This window comes from Alosa sapidissima, chromosome 4 (assembly GCF_018492685.1).
Source record: "Alosa sapidissima isolate fAloSap1 chromosome 4, fAloSap1.pri, whole genome shotgun sequence".
In the NCBI taxonomy this organism is placed as follows: Eukaryota; Metazoa; Chordata; class Actinopteri; order Clupeiformes; family Clupeidae; genus Alosa; species Alosa sapidissima.
Window position 1 is genome coordinate 7,215,001 of NC_055960.1, and position 17,984 is coordinate 7,232,984.

General features: G+C 44.5%; 1 protein-coding gene across 2 annotated transcripts in view; it reads right to left on the reverse strand.

Annotated features, from left to right (window-relative positions):
- Positions 1–15,599, reverse strand: part of map3k12 (mitogen-activated protein kinase kinase kinase 12) — a 26,899-nt gene extending 11,300 nt beyond the window's left edge. The window contains exons 1-5 of one of the 2 annotated variants that reach the window (XM_042090614.1): positions 15,444–15,599; positions 5,480–6,087; positions 2,615–2,798; positions 1,396–1,587; positions 1,020–1,178 (exon numbers count right to left, since the gene is read on the reverse strand). In XM_042090614.1, the coding sequence (XP_041946548.1) occupies positions 1,020–1,178; positions 1,396–1,587; positions 2,615–2,798; positions 5,480–5,957 (1,013 nt within the window). In that variant the 5' untranslated portion in view covers positions 5,958–6,087; positions 15,444–15,599. Of the gene's footprint in view, positions 1–1,019; positions 1,179–1,395; positions 1,588–2,614; positions 2,799–5,479; positions 6,088–8,032; positions 8,401–15,443 lie in introns of those variants that run through there. The other variant, XM_042090612.1, reaches the window with a different exon arrangement.
- Positions 15,600–17,984: the final 2,385 nt, after the last annotated feature.

A 17,984-nucleotide genomic window follows, 5' to 3' on the forward strand; every position in this document is an offset into this window, starting at 1 on the left:
AACAGCAGGACAAGAAAGCAGAGTCTTATATTAGTATATAAATATATATTTCACCCCGTTAGTCCGCCAGTACTCTTTGCTTCCTTTTTTCTTCCTTTCTTTCATTTTTTACTCGTTTTTTTCTTCTTTTTAAATGAGTAGAAATGGGATTCTCCTATGTCTCCAAATGCAACACTGGCAGGCCGCCAAGTGCAAGGCTTTTTGGTTCTATCAGCCTCTCTAGAGCATCTGGCAAATCAATTATTGAATTAAGCGAGCATTCCTTTCAGAGAGGTAGTGGAGGGCTGAGAGGGCAACACTGAGAGATGAGGCTGGAATGGCTAGAGAGATCAGGGGCTACAGCTGCAGTCGCCCCCTATAGCCTTAGTGGAGGTATTGTGAATTTTGCACATTAAACATTACACATTAAATGATGCACATTAAACATTTATAAATGTTAAGATACTTATGTATATTTGTATGTAACTGTTATTAGTTGCACTTTCAAGTCAAGTCAAATCTATTATCCCACAGGGTCAAATTAAGTTGCAGCCAGGTATCAAGAAACACACAACCAGCGACACAACACACAAGATAATAAATAGCAATGGAGACAACACAGACACACAGATAGACAAGGACCAGAACTTTGGTGGCCATAATCCAGCACCTTGAAATATCAAGCAATATAAAGCCACCATTATCAATGCACTCTTCACTGGATTGTATAGTATGTGTGGCTTGGGAGGCTTTTGGTCGAATCAGATGCATGCTCTTTCTCACGCTCGTTCTAAAATACTGTAATACAAGAAGCTTCCATTTCAATTTGTCAAGGGTGTGAATGCTATTGCATACAGTCAAACATATTTTGCCTTTTAGTTATAGTCAATTGCACCTCCAGCTCCTAGAAAATACAAAAGTAATCCATGTTGTCTCCATACTATTTCACTGTTATATATTTCCATAACATATATCAAGCAGAGTACCATACAGAGCAGGAAGGAAACAATGATAACAAACAATAGATAGCTACTGCTTACCAAATATCTACTTTCTCCGAGACTGGCTCATTTCGTATGACCTCTGGTGCCATCCAGGCCACCGTACCAGCGAAAGACATCTTGGTACTCTTGTCACTCAGCTCCTTCGAGGTTCCAAAGTCTGATATCTTCACTAGGTCGTCATATGTGATCAGCATACTACAATGAACAGAATATCAGGAAGTCAACACCATAAATCTGACAGTCAATCAGTCCACTATTTTGAGGTATTCTTTTTAATTATGTTGGATACTCTTAGAAAGCCTTACAATGCTAATCCTTTTCTCAACAAGTCTTTTCTCATCAATTAACTCATCCCTTTATCAGCCACAGTCATAGCTAAACTTTTGGATTGACGTCCCAAAGCAATACTCACTTGGGTGACTTGAGGTCTCTGTGGATGATCTTGTGGAGGTGCAGGTAGTTCATGCCCCCAGCAATGCCCATGGCCCAGTCCACCAGCAGGGAGGGGGTGATCTTCCGGCCCGCCCGCAGCACCTCGTACAGTTGCCCCTGGGCGCAGTACTCCATGATGATGCAGTAGCATGGAGCTTGAGTGCAGATGCCTCTGGGGTGGACAGCAGGGAGTGGGGCATACATTAAGGGCAATTCTGGAAAGATGTTCTGTCCAGCTGAAAGAGTGCTCCTGTGTAAATGTGCAACTCAGCTGGCAACCATTTGCCACAGTTTCAAAACCTCAGCAGAAAATAAAAACGTAAGGATTGATTACTAAATGGACTGTAGTGTAGATCTTTATTTTTAAAGGAGAAATCAGGCAATTTTATTTTTTTTAAAGCAGCCAGGCAGCTACAGCACCACATGAACATGGGGGCTCATGAACATGCCCCCAGAGTGTAGCACCGTAGCTGCCTGGAATCTCTAACTGTTGGCTGCAGCAACTCAAGCTAGGGTTTTTTTCATACCGACAGTACGGCTTTTTTGCAGCCATCAATAGGAGAGTGAACAGAGACAGGAGCCTAGTGGGAGAGAGAGATGGCATGGGACGGGATCGGGAAATGACTGCAGGCCGGAAACAAACCTGGCTCCCCGAGGGCACTGAGACCCAGATGTGGAACGGAGCCGCCTGTGCTACAGCTCCCCCTGCACTGCTGATCTTTACAATGTTGCAAAGATTTCATTTGGTAAAAGCCTCAGTTAACGCAGCGTAACGACTGTATAACCAGCGTGTTGTTATATCATTCCAGTGAGCCATGTCATTATGGAGGAACAGTGTATACTGGTAAACCACCTTTCAACAGGACTGGTGGACTGGATGGATGCTTCACATGCATTAAGATGAGCTGAAGGCAACATGCTCAAATTATCACGAGCTCGTATTAGACTAATCTAGTGTTATGTGTACTACACTTCACTACAACTACAGTTGCAGAGGGCTGTTGCTATACTGTCTCCAATGTCAAGACGTTAGGGTGCTTCACTTACTTGAAGGTAATGATGTGGGGGTGCTTTAACGTTACTCACTTGCAGGTAATGATGTTAGTGTGCTTTAATGTTACTTGAAGGTAATGATGTTGGGGTACTTTAACGTTACTCACTTGAAGGTAATGATGTTGGGGTACTTTAACGTTACTCACTTGAAGGTAATGATGTTGGGGTGTTTGAGTTTGCGCAGGTGTTTGATGTCAGTCTCCTTGATGTCCCTCACTTTCTTCACGGCAACCTCCTCTCCGTGGAACTTCCCCAGGAAGACGGCACCTTGGGCCCCACTCCCCACCCACTGCAGGTCCGAGATCTCCTCGAACGGAACCTCCCAGACCTCTGAGAGACAGAGAGAAAGAGAAAAAGAGAGAGAGAGAGGGAGACAAGGATGACAGGAGGAGAAAAGAGAATAAGAGGTAAGTGAAAAGAGAACAGGCAGAAGATGAGCAAGAAAGAGGTAAAGAGAGTGTTCAGTGCAATACTAAACGACAGGGAGGAAGAACGGAATGCAACAGAAGAATGTTTGTGGACATGGGAAAGAGAGAATGAGAGAAACGAAAGTGAGCCAGTCTGGCATTTGTTTAATCGAGGTCCTGCTGCTTTGGCTTCACTGTCGGGTTGTAAACATATTTCTCATTCTCAATTGATTTTCTCCGCAACATTTGCCCTTTGTTGCGTCTACTTTGTGACAGTTCCTGCTTTGCCTTGTTAGCATGACAGCCAATGTAGCGTGGCCCAGCGTCGCCAATGAAGTTTGAGGCCTGCTGGTCATGGCAGTAATCAGGGCTTTGTGGGTAGTGATGCGTCATCTGTTACTCACCCAGAAAACCAGCAGCCAAAACGACAACGCCTGGGAAAATTTTTGGGAAATGTGCCAAAAAGAAATCCGCTGTTGCGGCTCAATTTATACAACCTTCCCTCACATCTCGAAGAGAGTGAGCTTACCAACAGTGACACCGTGCACAGTGTGTTGACATCCAATGCTTGACCTCTATGGCCGGTGCCCACAGTTTGGTCGCAGACAGACGTAAAACTCTAATCTGCTGCGGGTAATATGCTTTTGGCTCTAAATCCTGCCTGCAGCCATTGTGCTGGCGCCCGGCGACAAGATTCTCAGAACCTAGGAAGGGTAAGAGGTGGGGGAGGCGAGGATTTAGGAGGAGGGGAGGGTGTGAAGTGGGAGAGTGAGAGAGGTAGAATGGATTCCCAAAGGAGGTGTGTGTGTGTGTGTGTGTGTGTGTGTGTGTGTGTGTGTGTGTGTGTGTGTGTGTGTGAGTGAGAGAGAGAGCGTAAGAGGAGCTACAGGATAGAGGAAACAGACGGTTCTGAGAGCCTGCAGCATTTTTCTAGCGTGAAATTTTTGTGCAAAACAAAACAGAATAATAACTAAGAATTATTTATATATGCATACAGATTTCCACCATGTTTTTAGGATGGTGGACTCTGGGGTTGGGTGGGTGGATGTGTGGGGGGCAGTCTATTCTCCATGCTGGGGGTTTGTGCGTGCTAGAGTTCGAAGAGGCTGCCTTCTTTGAACTGCTAAACTGCCCCAAATTAGCGACTAGCCCAGATCCCCCGCGGTTCTTTTCTAGAGGCGCGGGCCAATGGACGAAGTCCAAAACGCTGCAAATGTCTGCAGTCTCCGTTTCATCATTTCATCCCCCTAAAAAGGAGGACTACCTGGCCACGAAGGGTCATTACTACAATCCATTCCATTATCCTTTTCCAGTTTGTTTTATGGATCCTCGCTCGAGTAGTCAATTAGCGTAATGGCCAGCGAGGACGGCACAGCAGAAGAGGTCAGTCTGAAGGAGCGCAGCGGAGGCCAGAGATAGCAGGGAAATGGATGAGCACAGAGAGGAGAGCCAGGAAAGACAGAAAATGGACAGATGAATAGAAGGACGGTTGGATGGATAGATGGATGGATGGAGAGATGGATGAACAGAGGGGTGGAAGGAAGGATGGGTGAAGGGATGGATACGTGTGGAGGGATGAATAGATGGAGGGATGGAAGGATGAAGGGAAGGCATGGATGTGAGAGCAGCACAGAGTGATAAAACACTGCGGAGAGTATGGATAGCAGGAGCAATAAAGCAAGACCATTAAATGTTTCACATAAATCCCCTTCTTTGGTGTTCAGTATTTCATGTGTGTGTGTGTGTGTGTGTGTGTGTGTGTGTGTGTGTGTGTGTGTGTGTGTGTGTGTGTGTGTGTGTGTGTGTGTGTGCGTGCAAGTGTGTGTGAGCGTGCCAGGCGTGTGTTAATAGAGATGAGAGGTGCGGGGTCAGTGTGTGGCCATGAATAAAACATGAGGCAGATTTGGTGGTGGAAGGGGCTCTCGGGGGACCTGTGTGCTATTGTAGTGGCAGCAGACATAAACAGACCTGCGTCACGTGCACTGCCACATCTCAGTGGGGGCAGGGCCACTCAAAGAGACAGCGAATTAAAGGGAGAGAAGGAAAAAAACAGAGAGAGAGAGAGAGAGAGAGAGAGAGAGAGAGAGAGAGAGAAAGACCCCCAGTGTAATTTCACAGAATAATGCCTGGTCCAGACAGCCAGGGCACTGGGCTACCGTCTGAAGCATTTTTCATCTTAATTGGGTGGGCAATTCTGACTGTCAAACGCTTTGTGATAGCATGCTAACATTTATAGCACAGCACAGTGACCTAATTCACGAGAAAGGATTCAGATGACTTGAGTGTAATTAAGACACTCCTATGTTGCCATGTTCTTCATATCATCCCCTTTTCCTCTACTCTTTGTCCACTCAGTGACGCTGTAAACAACAATGTCGGTCTCAATCAGTGCAAGGAAGGTCATCTATGTTGCATACTGTATTTGTATGTGTATAACTCTGAACTCTTTTTTGAGACCATTCAACTGGTTCAATCCATTCACCATCACTATCAACCATTCATCCTTTACCTGCTTCAATCCAGTCACAGTGATCAGATGCGATTATAACCCCTGCCAACAGGAGGTGCCACAATTTCTCTTCTTCTTTCTCGCTGTTCTCTTACCTTCGTAATTGTGTTTATGCTCCGTGGAGTAGGCTTTGCCAATCATAGTCCAAACAGGCTTCAGGCATCCAAACAGTCCCTCCAGAAAGCCTCCTCCGCCACCGGACTGGCACTGGAGCCGGATGTCGTCGACATGGCCGCACCGCTGACCCTCCGCTCCCGCCCCGCCGGGGCAACCGTGATCGTGGTCGTGGAGCTTCAGCACGCTGTTGGCAAAGTGCTCCGGCGGCTCGTCGCTGGGCGTGGGGCTGTGTCCAGTACCGCCACCCCCGCCCCCACCACCCCCACCAGGCTCTGGGGCGGCGCCGGTGTCGATGGAGAGCACGTTGCGCAGGACGCACTGGGTGGGCGTGAGGTCGGTCTCCGGGGTGCAGGCGGGGGTCTCGGCATCCAGCCGTCGGAAAGGGGGCTCCGAGATGGGGGTGCTGAAGCCGGACAGGGAGGGCGATGGAGCGCGGGTGTCATGGATGCAGGCCATCAGGAGCTGTGTTCATCTGAAGAATTCTCCCCTTCTGTAGTGTGTGTGTGTGTGTGTGTGTGTGTGTGTGTGTGTGTGTGTGTGTGTGTGTGTGTGTGAGACTGACTGGGTTCAGGGACCAATTCACAACCTAGATGAATAGAGAGAAAAATAGATTAACTCAATTCGATAGAATTAATTTCAAGATGGCTTGTTGCACACAAAGACACACCACAATTTTCCCAGTTCTGAATAAAGCTGTGAGGATTGCAATGATGATGTTTTGCCAGGGACAGTTCCTTTCAAACTCCACGCTCACTCCAGTTTTCAAACGTGTGACTACAGCAATGCCATTTGACACTGTGAACCCTCCTTCTGTTGTCCCACACATCTCAGATAAAGTCTTTGAAAAAAAAGCTGTCTTCCGTGTTAATACAAACACAGACCTTGAGCTTTCATGTTTTTCGGAAAGTGAAGGAGAAAAATCTGGCGCTCACAACGTCGGCTACATCCCCAATGACATCCCACTCAATGGAGCCATTAGAGAGTGACACAAAACAAAACAGAAATGTAACTCTCGGTTTTCATTCCTGGCAGCCACTGCTGGTGCATTCACTCGTGTGACGTCTTGTACTCTACCAGGTATAACAGAGAGAGAGAGGAGCTGTGCAAATCTGGTCTAACGGTTGACTCTGACAGCTCTCGCTGACAGCACTGCAGCTAAGCAACCAGTTGCTGGATGCGGTTGCCAAGGGATGCCATGCTGGCCTTTCATTTTGATGGCTGATTTATTGACGTAGTGGCATCACCTCTGTGGAACTGATACATGGCCTTTCATATGCTCTCTCTCTCCGATGGCGATGTGCTGAGGTCAACACTAAAGTTTCCACATTCTGACGCTGCTCGAGAGGCACTACCCAGAAGTTCCACTGTCAGCAGTATTCGCTTTGGAGCAGAATTATCCCTCACCACCCCCACTCTCCCACTGACCAGCTCTCTTAGCACAAGAGACCCCCATAAATCAAGATATAAGTAATAAACCCACAAATATCAAAATAAATAGTTTATCATACAAACATGTGACAAGACATAACTGCCCTCACAAATACACACATATTACAAACATGGGTGCACAGACACACGCACACACACACATGGGTGCATGCACACACACACACACACACACACACACACACACACACACACACACACACACACACACACACACAGATCGAAAGGAAAACTCACTGGAACCAATCACCTTGAGAGTAAAAGCAATTTACTGCAGTCTCTGAAACTGGTGCTTTTAGGACTCAATGTCCTGCATGGGTGCTCTAAGATACGCAGCTTATCAACAGAGAAGGACACCTGTCACACAGTACCACTTCCCAATCACTTAGAACATCACTCAGTGAGGCATGGGACAATCTTTTCACTAAACGCATGAGAGGGCTCTTGGGTTTATATATATATATATATATATATATATAGTATAATATATATATATATATATATATACACTTGAATCACATACACAAATGAGGTTAAAAGGGTCTTCTGGAGGAGCTATTATCACTGATATGGGATGCATCCCATTAAGTGGACTAATAATAAGCTTTTATAATTACATCTGAAAAGATCAGGATCCATTAATATCTGACTTACAAGGAAAACTGTAAACTGGTTGTAAACGGCATCTTTACCTGGCCTGGTTATAAAACCAATCCAGACAACATCTATTCCAGCTACTGCTACTGCAAACAGGCAGTATGGGCCAGCGAGAGCGCCATGGAGGTATCCACACTGACATCCGTTTTCATACAGTACGCTAGGATGTCGACATGCAGTCAACACGCTCCGTGTGATGCTTCACCATCTCGCCTCCTCTTAACGCCGGTACCGATTCGATCCTACATTCCAAAGCATCTGGCATCCTGATAAGCATGCAGCTAAAATCTGCTAACCCACATCCCGCAAGCGGATGGTTGTAAATAGCCTACTATGTGGCTAATGTAAATATGCAGGTTGTACGCTATTACACGAAAAAAAAACGATGCGATCAAGGACAACAATTTGTAACATAGATTCCAGGTTACCTGTTTACTGGTTTAGGCGTCGTTACAGCCCATTGTGATTGTTTATAGTTGTGATTTAATTGGTTCCCACTGTGAAACAGTACTAATTATTCTGCTTTCCCGTAGTGTTTATATAATCAGTGTCAGCGCTCGTCTCCGCTCACTGCATCCTCTTCCGTGCCTCCTCCGCCGGGTGCAGTCCTCGCGCTTTTACGTAGCCTTATGTATCCTCCGTTCCGTTTCCAAATATCCCCTCTTCTCGTCAGAAAGGTGATTTTCTTAAAACTAGCTCGACTAAATCCCTCATCCGTGTCTTTCCACAGAGATCTGGCGCATGATCCTCCGCTAGCCCCTCAAGGTTTTATACTGCGGAGTGTCTCGCCTACGGAGAGGGGAGGGAGACGGTGGTTGTGACGGAGACGTTGTGATGGTGAGGATGGATTCGAAGGGGAGGGGGAGCGCATATTATTAATCAACTTGCACCCCTAACCTTCCGGGCCTGTGTCCTCCTATCAGAAGACATGGACATGCTAAAGGGGGTGAGTCCAATACGATTCGGGGAGTAAAGGGTTTTAAGTGTGGCTGTAGTGGGGATTGAAGGATCAGCCGGGCTGTGAAAATGATGTCATTCAACAAATATGCGACATAATGCTGGACAGAAGAAAGGACTAAATCCTCTCCACAACATTAACACTTTGCCCCATATCAATAGTAACTGGTTTGTAATCCTTGCGTCTAGAAATCGCAGGGACTGAGAACGACCTTGTCTATGATCTCACTCTAGGCTCCTACACTAACAACAGAAGCTTAGTGACAATTTACAACAACAATGTGGAGACAGAAGACGCCTTGGTTAAGAATCACAAAGCTGCACTGAGAGGGTGTCTCAAAATTAGTTAGACCACATTCATGTCACAGGATGACAGGCCTAGACTTTGCATTTGATAAAGTAGGGCATAGGAAATTAAATCTCAACAGTAATCTCATACTAGTGTTTGCTTTTCAAGAATTTTGCAGTATATCTATATTTCCATGACATAGATACCGTCTTAATGTTGAGGCAGCCCTAAGAAACAATCACAACTAGAAATGGCAAGGGGTCAACTAATTAGGAAGAGAGTGAATTATGCAAAGGCAACTGGGGTTATCATACTGTCCAACTTGGAGGGGTACTACACAAAATGTACAGTACAAACAGTACACAATGTGGAGTCTAAATGCACACACACACCAACTGTTTCCACCTTCTTTGGGAGTTAAGTCTCAAATGAGTGTGTGTGTGTGGTAGGGGGGGTTGACACCCTTCTTGTAATCTGCACCATGCATGTCCAAAGTGGTTCAACAAAGATGACAGAAAAGTTACATTATTGCTTGAACCCTCTGTTACTCTCTCTATTACTGTGTCTGTCTGGCATGTTGTCTGTGACCCCAATTTGAGTGGCAAAGCCTGCCTTCATCTGGGGGATTAGACCCACACAGGATTACACCCGCAGGATGACATCATCCACAAAAGACAGGGAATCCCCCAACCTAGGAGAACATCACAGGCATACAGTGCGTGACTGCAGGAATCTGCAGCAGCAAATCTCAGTACATGTGTTTGGTTGTATGTGGAGTCACATGCAAGATTATGTATAACACCAATGACAAAATGCAACAACAAATCAAGGATGAATTCAAAGGAAACATTAAAAATGAAATGCACAATCTTACAAAATAATAACATTTTTAATATCTTGAAGGGTTGCCGATACTTATACACGAATACACACATAGCCAGTTTCTAATGGGAGACCTCAGGAGAAAAAAACAAACAAAAAAAAACAACAGAAGTCCTTCTTCCTCTCAGTTCTGGACACTTTGTCTTTACATGCCAGTGTTCCTCTCTGTCGACACGGTGCTGCTATTTCTGTCTTGCTATAACACTTTCACTATGATTTATTTATTGCTGCTTAGTTCCAGGGTGGTTACAAGTCAGGGAGGATTAAGGCACACTCCTCCACAGAGCTCCCTGTCCTCAGGTTTCCTCAAGCTCCAGCTGAAGCATCGCTATCTGAGTCCCCTTCTCTCACAATTAACAGCACTCCACTTCTCTCAGCCTGAGAGCCACACACCTCGGTCCCACCTAACCACACATGTTGATGGTGAAGGTCACACGCAGAGTTCTCACAGAGAAACAAGTAATTGTGCATTCGAACTCATGGAGGGAAGTGTGTGGATGTGGTTGTACAGCAGCTTGCAAATGAAAAAGCCCAGATTTTCCTTTTGCAGTTTGACCACTGATTTGTGGGTGTCAGGTGACTCAAATGTCTGATTATGGCAAAATGGTGGCTTGATAAATTACAGCTGCACCACAATTTTTAATATAATTCAAATAACATGTAAATTATAGTACTGTTCATAACAAGAATAAAAAGTAGCATCAACATCGGGACAGCCGTGGCCTACTGGTTAGCAGTTAGACCTGTAACCGGAGGGTTGCCGGTTCGAACCCGACCCGGCTGAAGTAGGCACGGCTGAAGTGCCCTTGAGCAAGGCACCTAACCCCTCACCCCTCACTGCTCCCCGAGCGCCGCTGTTGATGCAGGCAGCTCACTGCGTCGGAATTAGTGTGTGCTTCACCTCACTGTGTGTACACTGTGTGCTGTGTGTGTTTCACTAATTCACAGATTGGGATAAATGCAGAGACCAAATTTCCCTCACGGGATCAAAAGAGTATATATACATACTTACTATACATACTTATATACTACATACATAATCTTATTAAAGACACTCACATGCTAACTTGTTTCAGTTGTATTGAAATACTGTCAGAACTATGGCATGGTTTTTTTATTTATATCAATTCAATGTCATGTCAATGTTTATTTTTAGGACGGAGAACATTGCTAAGATTCCTGAATGCACTGGTAGGCGTAACATTACGTACTTCCAAAATTAGCCCCAAATGCAACCTTACACTGGAACATGTCCACCTACGCTCCCATTCTCCTTCCACATACCTTTTGTGGAAAAAAATCCCGCAATCAGCAACAAACAATGGCCTCTCTATTTTTCCAAAGTCACCTGAGTTCAGAGAGATGAATAGGAGCCATTTACTACCAGGGATTTTCACAACCGTTCCCCTCTCACAGAAGAGGCACAAATACAGTATGCATGACGTATCCCTCCACATCCACTCTGACTATCTTTCTTTCTACCATGTCTTCTTCTTCATCTGTCTTCAATGCCATTTTTTCACCCCCAATATACACAGGAAAGGGGGGTTCTCCTATTTCACCCATGACTTCATCTCCTGTCTGCAGGAAAGGACTTCATTCATAAAGACGCCCCCCGTACTCCCACCCACTCCATCTGAGCCCCATACCCCCCCCCCCCCCCCCCCCCCCCCCCACTGCTAACCTCCAACATCCCATTCAACACATGCACCAACCAGACTATGGACTACACATCATGCACTCAGAGCTCATAATGTGCTCCCCCACGGGAGAGCGTGGACTGGGCTTTTATTTATTTATTGTTTGTTAATGAGACAATCTCAGGTGAGATCATGGCTGGACCTCGGGGTCTCGCCTTCCCACTTCCCTACATGGCGTTGGCGCCAGTCATTGACGGCTCCTCTCCATCATTACGTCAGGGGATACAGCACAGCTATGACTGCTGTGGGCCTCGCTAGCTCTCACTTGCTGAAGGGCAAACTCTGACAACTAGTGGAGAAGGGGCTCCATGAATAATGAAGGTCTATATATAGATGTGAGCCAATCAGTGGGACAGACAACCAATTTACTGCAATTTGGCTTGGATATTAACACTGTGCTTGTAGCCATACATGTTAAAACTGATGTATTAGTTATCATTGTCATGGCCGAGCAACAGACACATTAATCAATGAGTTATTTTGGCAATGGGTTATTCTGACTGGAGATATTAAAATAGGAAATCTCTCCCTGCTTGTTCTACTTTGCCAAGACTTCATTATGCCAAGAGGACGGTGGGGCCCCGAGTGGACAGGAGACCAGGAGAGGGTTAATGACTATAACGGGAGCAGGATGGCTTCCTGAAAGTCACGTGCCCCATGGTGGGAAAGAGGCGGCTGATCGGGAGGGGGGTGTGGTCTGCAGCACGTTGCCGTGGAAACGGAATCCTCAGTTGGCCAGTGTGAAGTCAGAAGCTTAATATTAGATGCTGACTGTAGCTGCCACTGTGAAGTGACTCACCCATGGACTGCGTACCTTGCATTCTAATGAGGGGGGAAAGAGAGAGGAAGGGAGAGAGAGAGAGAGAGACACAGAGAGAGAGGAGAGAGGCGGGGGGTGGGGGGGGTGAGAAAGGGATGGCCTGCCCTGAGCAGATGTGCTCCTCCGTGTAGAAAGATCAAAGTGAGCCAGATGGAGTCACCCTGTAGCAAGACGTACACTCTGCCAGTTAAATATGCATTCCTTGACGGGATAACGACTTCGATGCAACATGAAAAAGACAAGAAGGCTCCTAGCTGCCTGCTCCCAGTGACAGTTCAGAGGGATGTATCAGAACCCCAGCGGAGGACCGTGTCGGCAGCATAGCGCTTCAGATTCTCCCTGATGCTCCCTCTCATTAGTGGTGGTCAGATGGTAACAACTTCTCTGGTGTTAACAGAAGGGTGCACGCTGAAAGATGGATGAATAAAGAGAGCCAGGCTGTGTTAATGAGAGAAAAGGAGGAATACCCCCCTTCCTTTACTCACTCGCGAGCTGTCAGAGGGAGCTATCAATCTTTTGTCTGTTTCTGGCTCTGGCAAGGTCAATCATGTCAATTGATTGGTTAGAATAAGTGGACCAAGTGGCCATCACTCCATTTTTATATATCACCGTTGGTACAGTATCTGTTGTGCAAACAGGGCATAAGTAAATAGCGAGGAAATCCCTGAGCAAATACCAGATTATGTTTGGGTTTAGCCAACCCCCCCAGCTGCCTCCGAGCCTGGACCCCATGCACCAGCTGTTCTGCGGGAAGTTAATGATCCCTGGCTCTTTGTGTGAGGGGCCCCCTCACCACAGCAAGCATAAACACAATGCTTCATCTACTGCCACTTTGTCACGTCAAGCTTCATAGTGAAAAGGAAGACAATGAACAAATGGTTTCAACCACAATAACAGCCTAAAGAAGGCCAGTTCAAAGCACAAAAAGACACTTTAAACACCTATTGTGAATGGCTGGATAAGTCGTTTATAAGAACTAAATAAGTGCTGGCAAGGCTATTTAGAAGAATACATGTGTGCTTCTTTCTCCATACTCCCACCTCATACTCAAGAGGAATACTCTTGTTTACATTCTCAGGTAAACAATAGAAACCATTTCAAGTCAAATGTTTGTTGTATGATCAACTGTAAGCAACTTAAATCCTCAACTCTATTCTCACGTTTACTGCGCATTTAATGATAAACTGTGTACACAGTCTCCAGGTAACCATGACTTTAATTTGATCTTACTAAAATTAGATGGTCTACTCTGGACAGATAGCAAAATTAAACATAGACTGTGTGCCCCAATCATGGCATAAAACATGTTTACTGCTGTGTAACCAAATCTCGTTTTCTTGTTTAACATTTCCCTGCGAAGAGAAAATTACATGAGAAGAGACCTTTTCCTGGCATTCACGTAAGTTGAGAGAGAGAAAGAGAAGGAGGGAAAGAGAGAGAGGAGGGAGGGAGGGAGAGAGAGAGAGTGCACGCTCTAGAATCGCACTTCCCACATAACTGTGGTGCTTTTGGCCAATCATGGATCAGTGTGGTCACCTCCGTCCAATAGAACGAGCTAACGGTGGGTGGTGTGTGATTGTGAAACAGTCCTGTACTTTCACTCATTTAGCAGGAGTCGGTGAGTCACTGCAGTTTGGAAGGAGACCAGACCTGAATGGAAGTCTGCTTCGTTGCTTCATGGCTAATGCATCACACAGGACTTGAATACTACTTCTTTCTGCTCTGCTCTAGCCATGCTTCTCTGGACCTATAGGCTTACATTCAAAAGAAATATTTCAAACAAAAAATGTGACAAAACAAAAAAACAGCTAAGTTTGCAAAGAATTTATATAAATATTTGGAGGGTGTACAAACAAACTACTATTTGGAGGCACATATTTATACACAATACACGTTTTTAAGCTAAAGCATGTGTAGAATTGTAGATTAAAGAACCCAAATATACATGTGAGCTATCCAAGGTGCTGAAGAAAAGACAAAAACACAACAACAGCAACAAATCCTTGCACTCCAGGTGATATTCTAACAGTTCACTTTTTAAAATGATATGCATGATATACATCCACAGAATTTCACTTGAGAATGAAACTGAGTCTGTGATCAATCCACTGTTGGATTAGGCTTTGCGTTACAAACACTGTAAACGATGACTGACATAAATCAATACGATATGGGGGAAACTAGATTTCCCTACCCACTTTTCGAGCATATATCTCCCTCTTTCTCTCTCCTTGCTTGCTCATTCCATCTCACAAGGGAATGTCTTAATGGCTCTTCATCACAGTGTCAGTTTACATGAGCCAGGCTGTTCTAGCTCCAGTGTACTTTTTGGCATGGCACAGCACCAGACACATTTGTGTAAACTAGACATAGGCTACCGATAAGCACTGATAAAATATTTTATTAAATGCAATCATTTGTCTAAACATTTGATAAGCAATATCGAAAAGTGAAAACGTTTTTTTTTTTTTATGTTTTAAAACGATAGTTTTGTCACGTGAAACACCTAAACCCACAATCTAGATATAACGGTTCAATTTAAGCATGTTCAGAGTCCTGTCAAACCGCATTTTAACAATAATATAAACGGCACTGGCAGGCGAAACCCCATAGCACTTAAGAAAATGGAACTTCAAATCGATTTGATTGTGCAGAAAGGGGGAGGGAATGTTGCCAATATGGGTGGATGTAGTCATTAATTGTGTCCCCCTCACGACAGTGTCACAACGCCCTCTAGCTGGTGATCCCAAACTGTTAAACGCAATATGGGGAAAATGTTTGTGATACAATCGGCGTTAAACATTTTTCTTTCCCCTTCTTTCGGCCCCGCAAATGTGCACGATATTGTCCTTTACAATAAAATATGGATGTAAGCTTTTTGGTTATTGTAGGCTACAATTTAAAAGGCTAACAGACTTTGCCACAAATTAGCCAGAACATGGCTAATTTGCACAACCGATGCACATGGACTATCCACACAAGACCACGCACCATCATTCGCCTGCACAGCTGTTTAGTTGTGAAATGGCAGGACACCTCTGAAATGCAGTTCAAAACAAGCACCATAATGCAATACAGCAGTGTTGACAAAAGACAGAACCGCCTTCGACAACAGCTATAGGTCCTCCTAGGCTACTCTCACGCTCGTCGTCGCCGGTCATAGCCTAATGCAAAACATGCTGCATTCTTACCTTATCAAATGTGGGGTCTGTAAATGGGACGATTGGCAGGTCTAGGGCAATTATTCGGACACGGACGAAGGGCAGATTGTAATTCTCTCCGTATAGGACGATATCACTCGGTGGTGGAGGTGACTGTAAGACCTTCTAGATTCACTCCATGGAAGCGTGCCCCATCTGGCTAATTGTGTTATCAATACAAGCCAGTGTGCTGCGGAGCAGAGGGGGAGCGGGGGAGGGAGCTGTCCGCGTATGTAGTGCTGAATTCACAAACCTTGTCCTCGACCTTTAATAATCAGATTTTCTTTAAACTGCTCCAAATCGTCTTATATGACAACGATGAAAGTCATTACATGATTTGAAATAGTGACTATGTCTACATGTTTTTACATTTTTTGGCTTTTATTCCGACACTGCAGAGATGCGTGGGGTCGCTGCGCCACTTCAGAGACTGAGGGTAATTTTCCTTGTCTATTTCCATGAAACACGGGTCAGTAGCCGCCAGCAATGAATAATCTTGTCATATGTTTAACCTTTTGGGCTGTTGTTTTTAATTTAACGAACGGATATGTCTCAGTTCCGCACATAAACAACATGACACATGCATAGACATAGGGTGGCCACTAGGCGGAAACATTTAGCCTTTTCTGATCTAAATAGCAGCCTACACCCTTTGCTTAGGGCACTTGAATTGAGAAAAATGAATGGGTAGAACCTCAAGAGACCTCCGCACTTACAATCACTACAGAGTGTTAATGTGATTTGGGCAATGACAGTTGATTAATAATATGTTCCTTGAATTCTCTTAGGTAGGCTAACGCATTTTCAAGTTTAAACAAAATGGAAAAGTGGACAAGTAAACATGTCCACACTCCACAACTGTCCATATCACAATACATTAGTTATATAGTCATTTTTAAAATAATACAACAATATAGCAAATATGACTACACAGCCTAAAAGCTTTCTTTTTTTTAAATCTTGATTTAAATTACTTTTCAAACAGTACACATCTATAAATATCCTATCACTCAGTAAATAAGCCTGTATCATCAGATTTTACTGGTAAGTATAGTTCTCCATTATTAACACAGAGCATTTGCTGCCGCTAGGGGCGCGTCTAGATTTCTAGGCTAACAGAGTGGTGCTATTGAGCTGTCTTTTTCTGAGATGCCATTTTTGAATTTATGAACCATGACAGCTAACAGCTATACCTCGATGTTGTGCCCCTGAACAATATGAAATGTGCTTTTCTCTATAAGCAGACAACTAAATGCCCTATCTGGAGTACACATTGGAGATGAATCAATATTTGGGCACACTTGGTGAAAACACAGACTTGATCCAAGTACATACCACACAAGACCACACAGCAGAACATGGGCACCGTTTTACTCTAGGCGGCACTGTTGTGCTGTTCACAATTTTGTAAGTGGTATGCCTCAGGCAACTGCAGTATAAAAATACCTGTAGGAGGGAAAGAAAAATAATTCCATCATTATAGCTCGTCGTTTCCCTCTACTTTCAACGATTTAATGATAATGGTATCAGTTTCTTGATAGACCTATCATTGTCATTTTATCAACGGACATTTACAGAAAGAGAGAGGAGAAAGAAAGGATGAACCATAACCATTTGTAGTGGAGAGGAAAGTGTTTTAGCCTTTTCAATGACTGTACAAAGGCACCAGGTACCAGAGAGATAATAGTCAAAAAAGTAACCTCCTTTAGATGAGAATACCAACCATTGGAGCCCGAAAGCATTTGCAGACAGCATGTGACCACGGGCACGGCAACCCATAAGTGGTGCATTTACTGGTAGTGAATATTGTCATCACATCAGTCTCAGTGGGATTATTACTATGTGAAAGACAGACATGGGACTGACATTTCCAATTGGTGACTTGCTGTGCGAAAGGTAGAAGCAACTGAACTGAATTTGATAGCTGTCATCTGTCATCACTGAGAAAGGCCTCCAAGGGCCAAAAATCTAACGAGATTTGTCTCATAGTGTTGTCTTATATTGCTAGCGAGCGAGTAGGACTATCACTTTAATGGTCCCTGAACATACACAAAATATAGGCCTACCACCTTTGTGCTATAGACCAAAATACATGATTCTATACTATTCTATTTGACAAATAATTTATAATCCACTTCTTTGACTATGACTGGTGCTAATAATAGCCTATGCTTATGTTAAAGAAATAAACTGATTTGAAATGCACCATGTTAAAAGGAGTAGGTTGCTTTGGAGTCACTGGAGCATAAGCTAAACTCCAAAATGTTTCAACCGGTTTCATGGTGTGTTACATTTTCCTCTTATGATGGCTGAAAGAAAATTCCACTGTCCTGGGTATCTTGATGTAGAGGAAGCAGAGTCAGTTGGATTAAGCTGAGGTGATGACTGATTTGATTCTTGAATGAGCTGATTAGGCCATTGCATAGTCCTTGTAGGCTAAATTGGTGGCTGATTTTGTTCATTTATTTTGTCAGAGTCAGAATTGTTCTGCTTTCTAACCCTTCAGCTGTCAGTCAGAAAGTGTTAAGACTC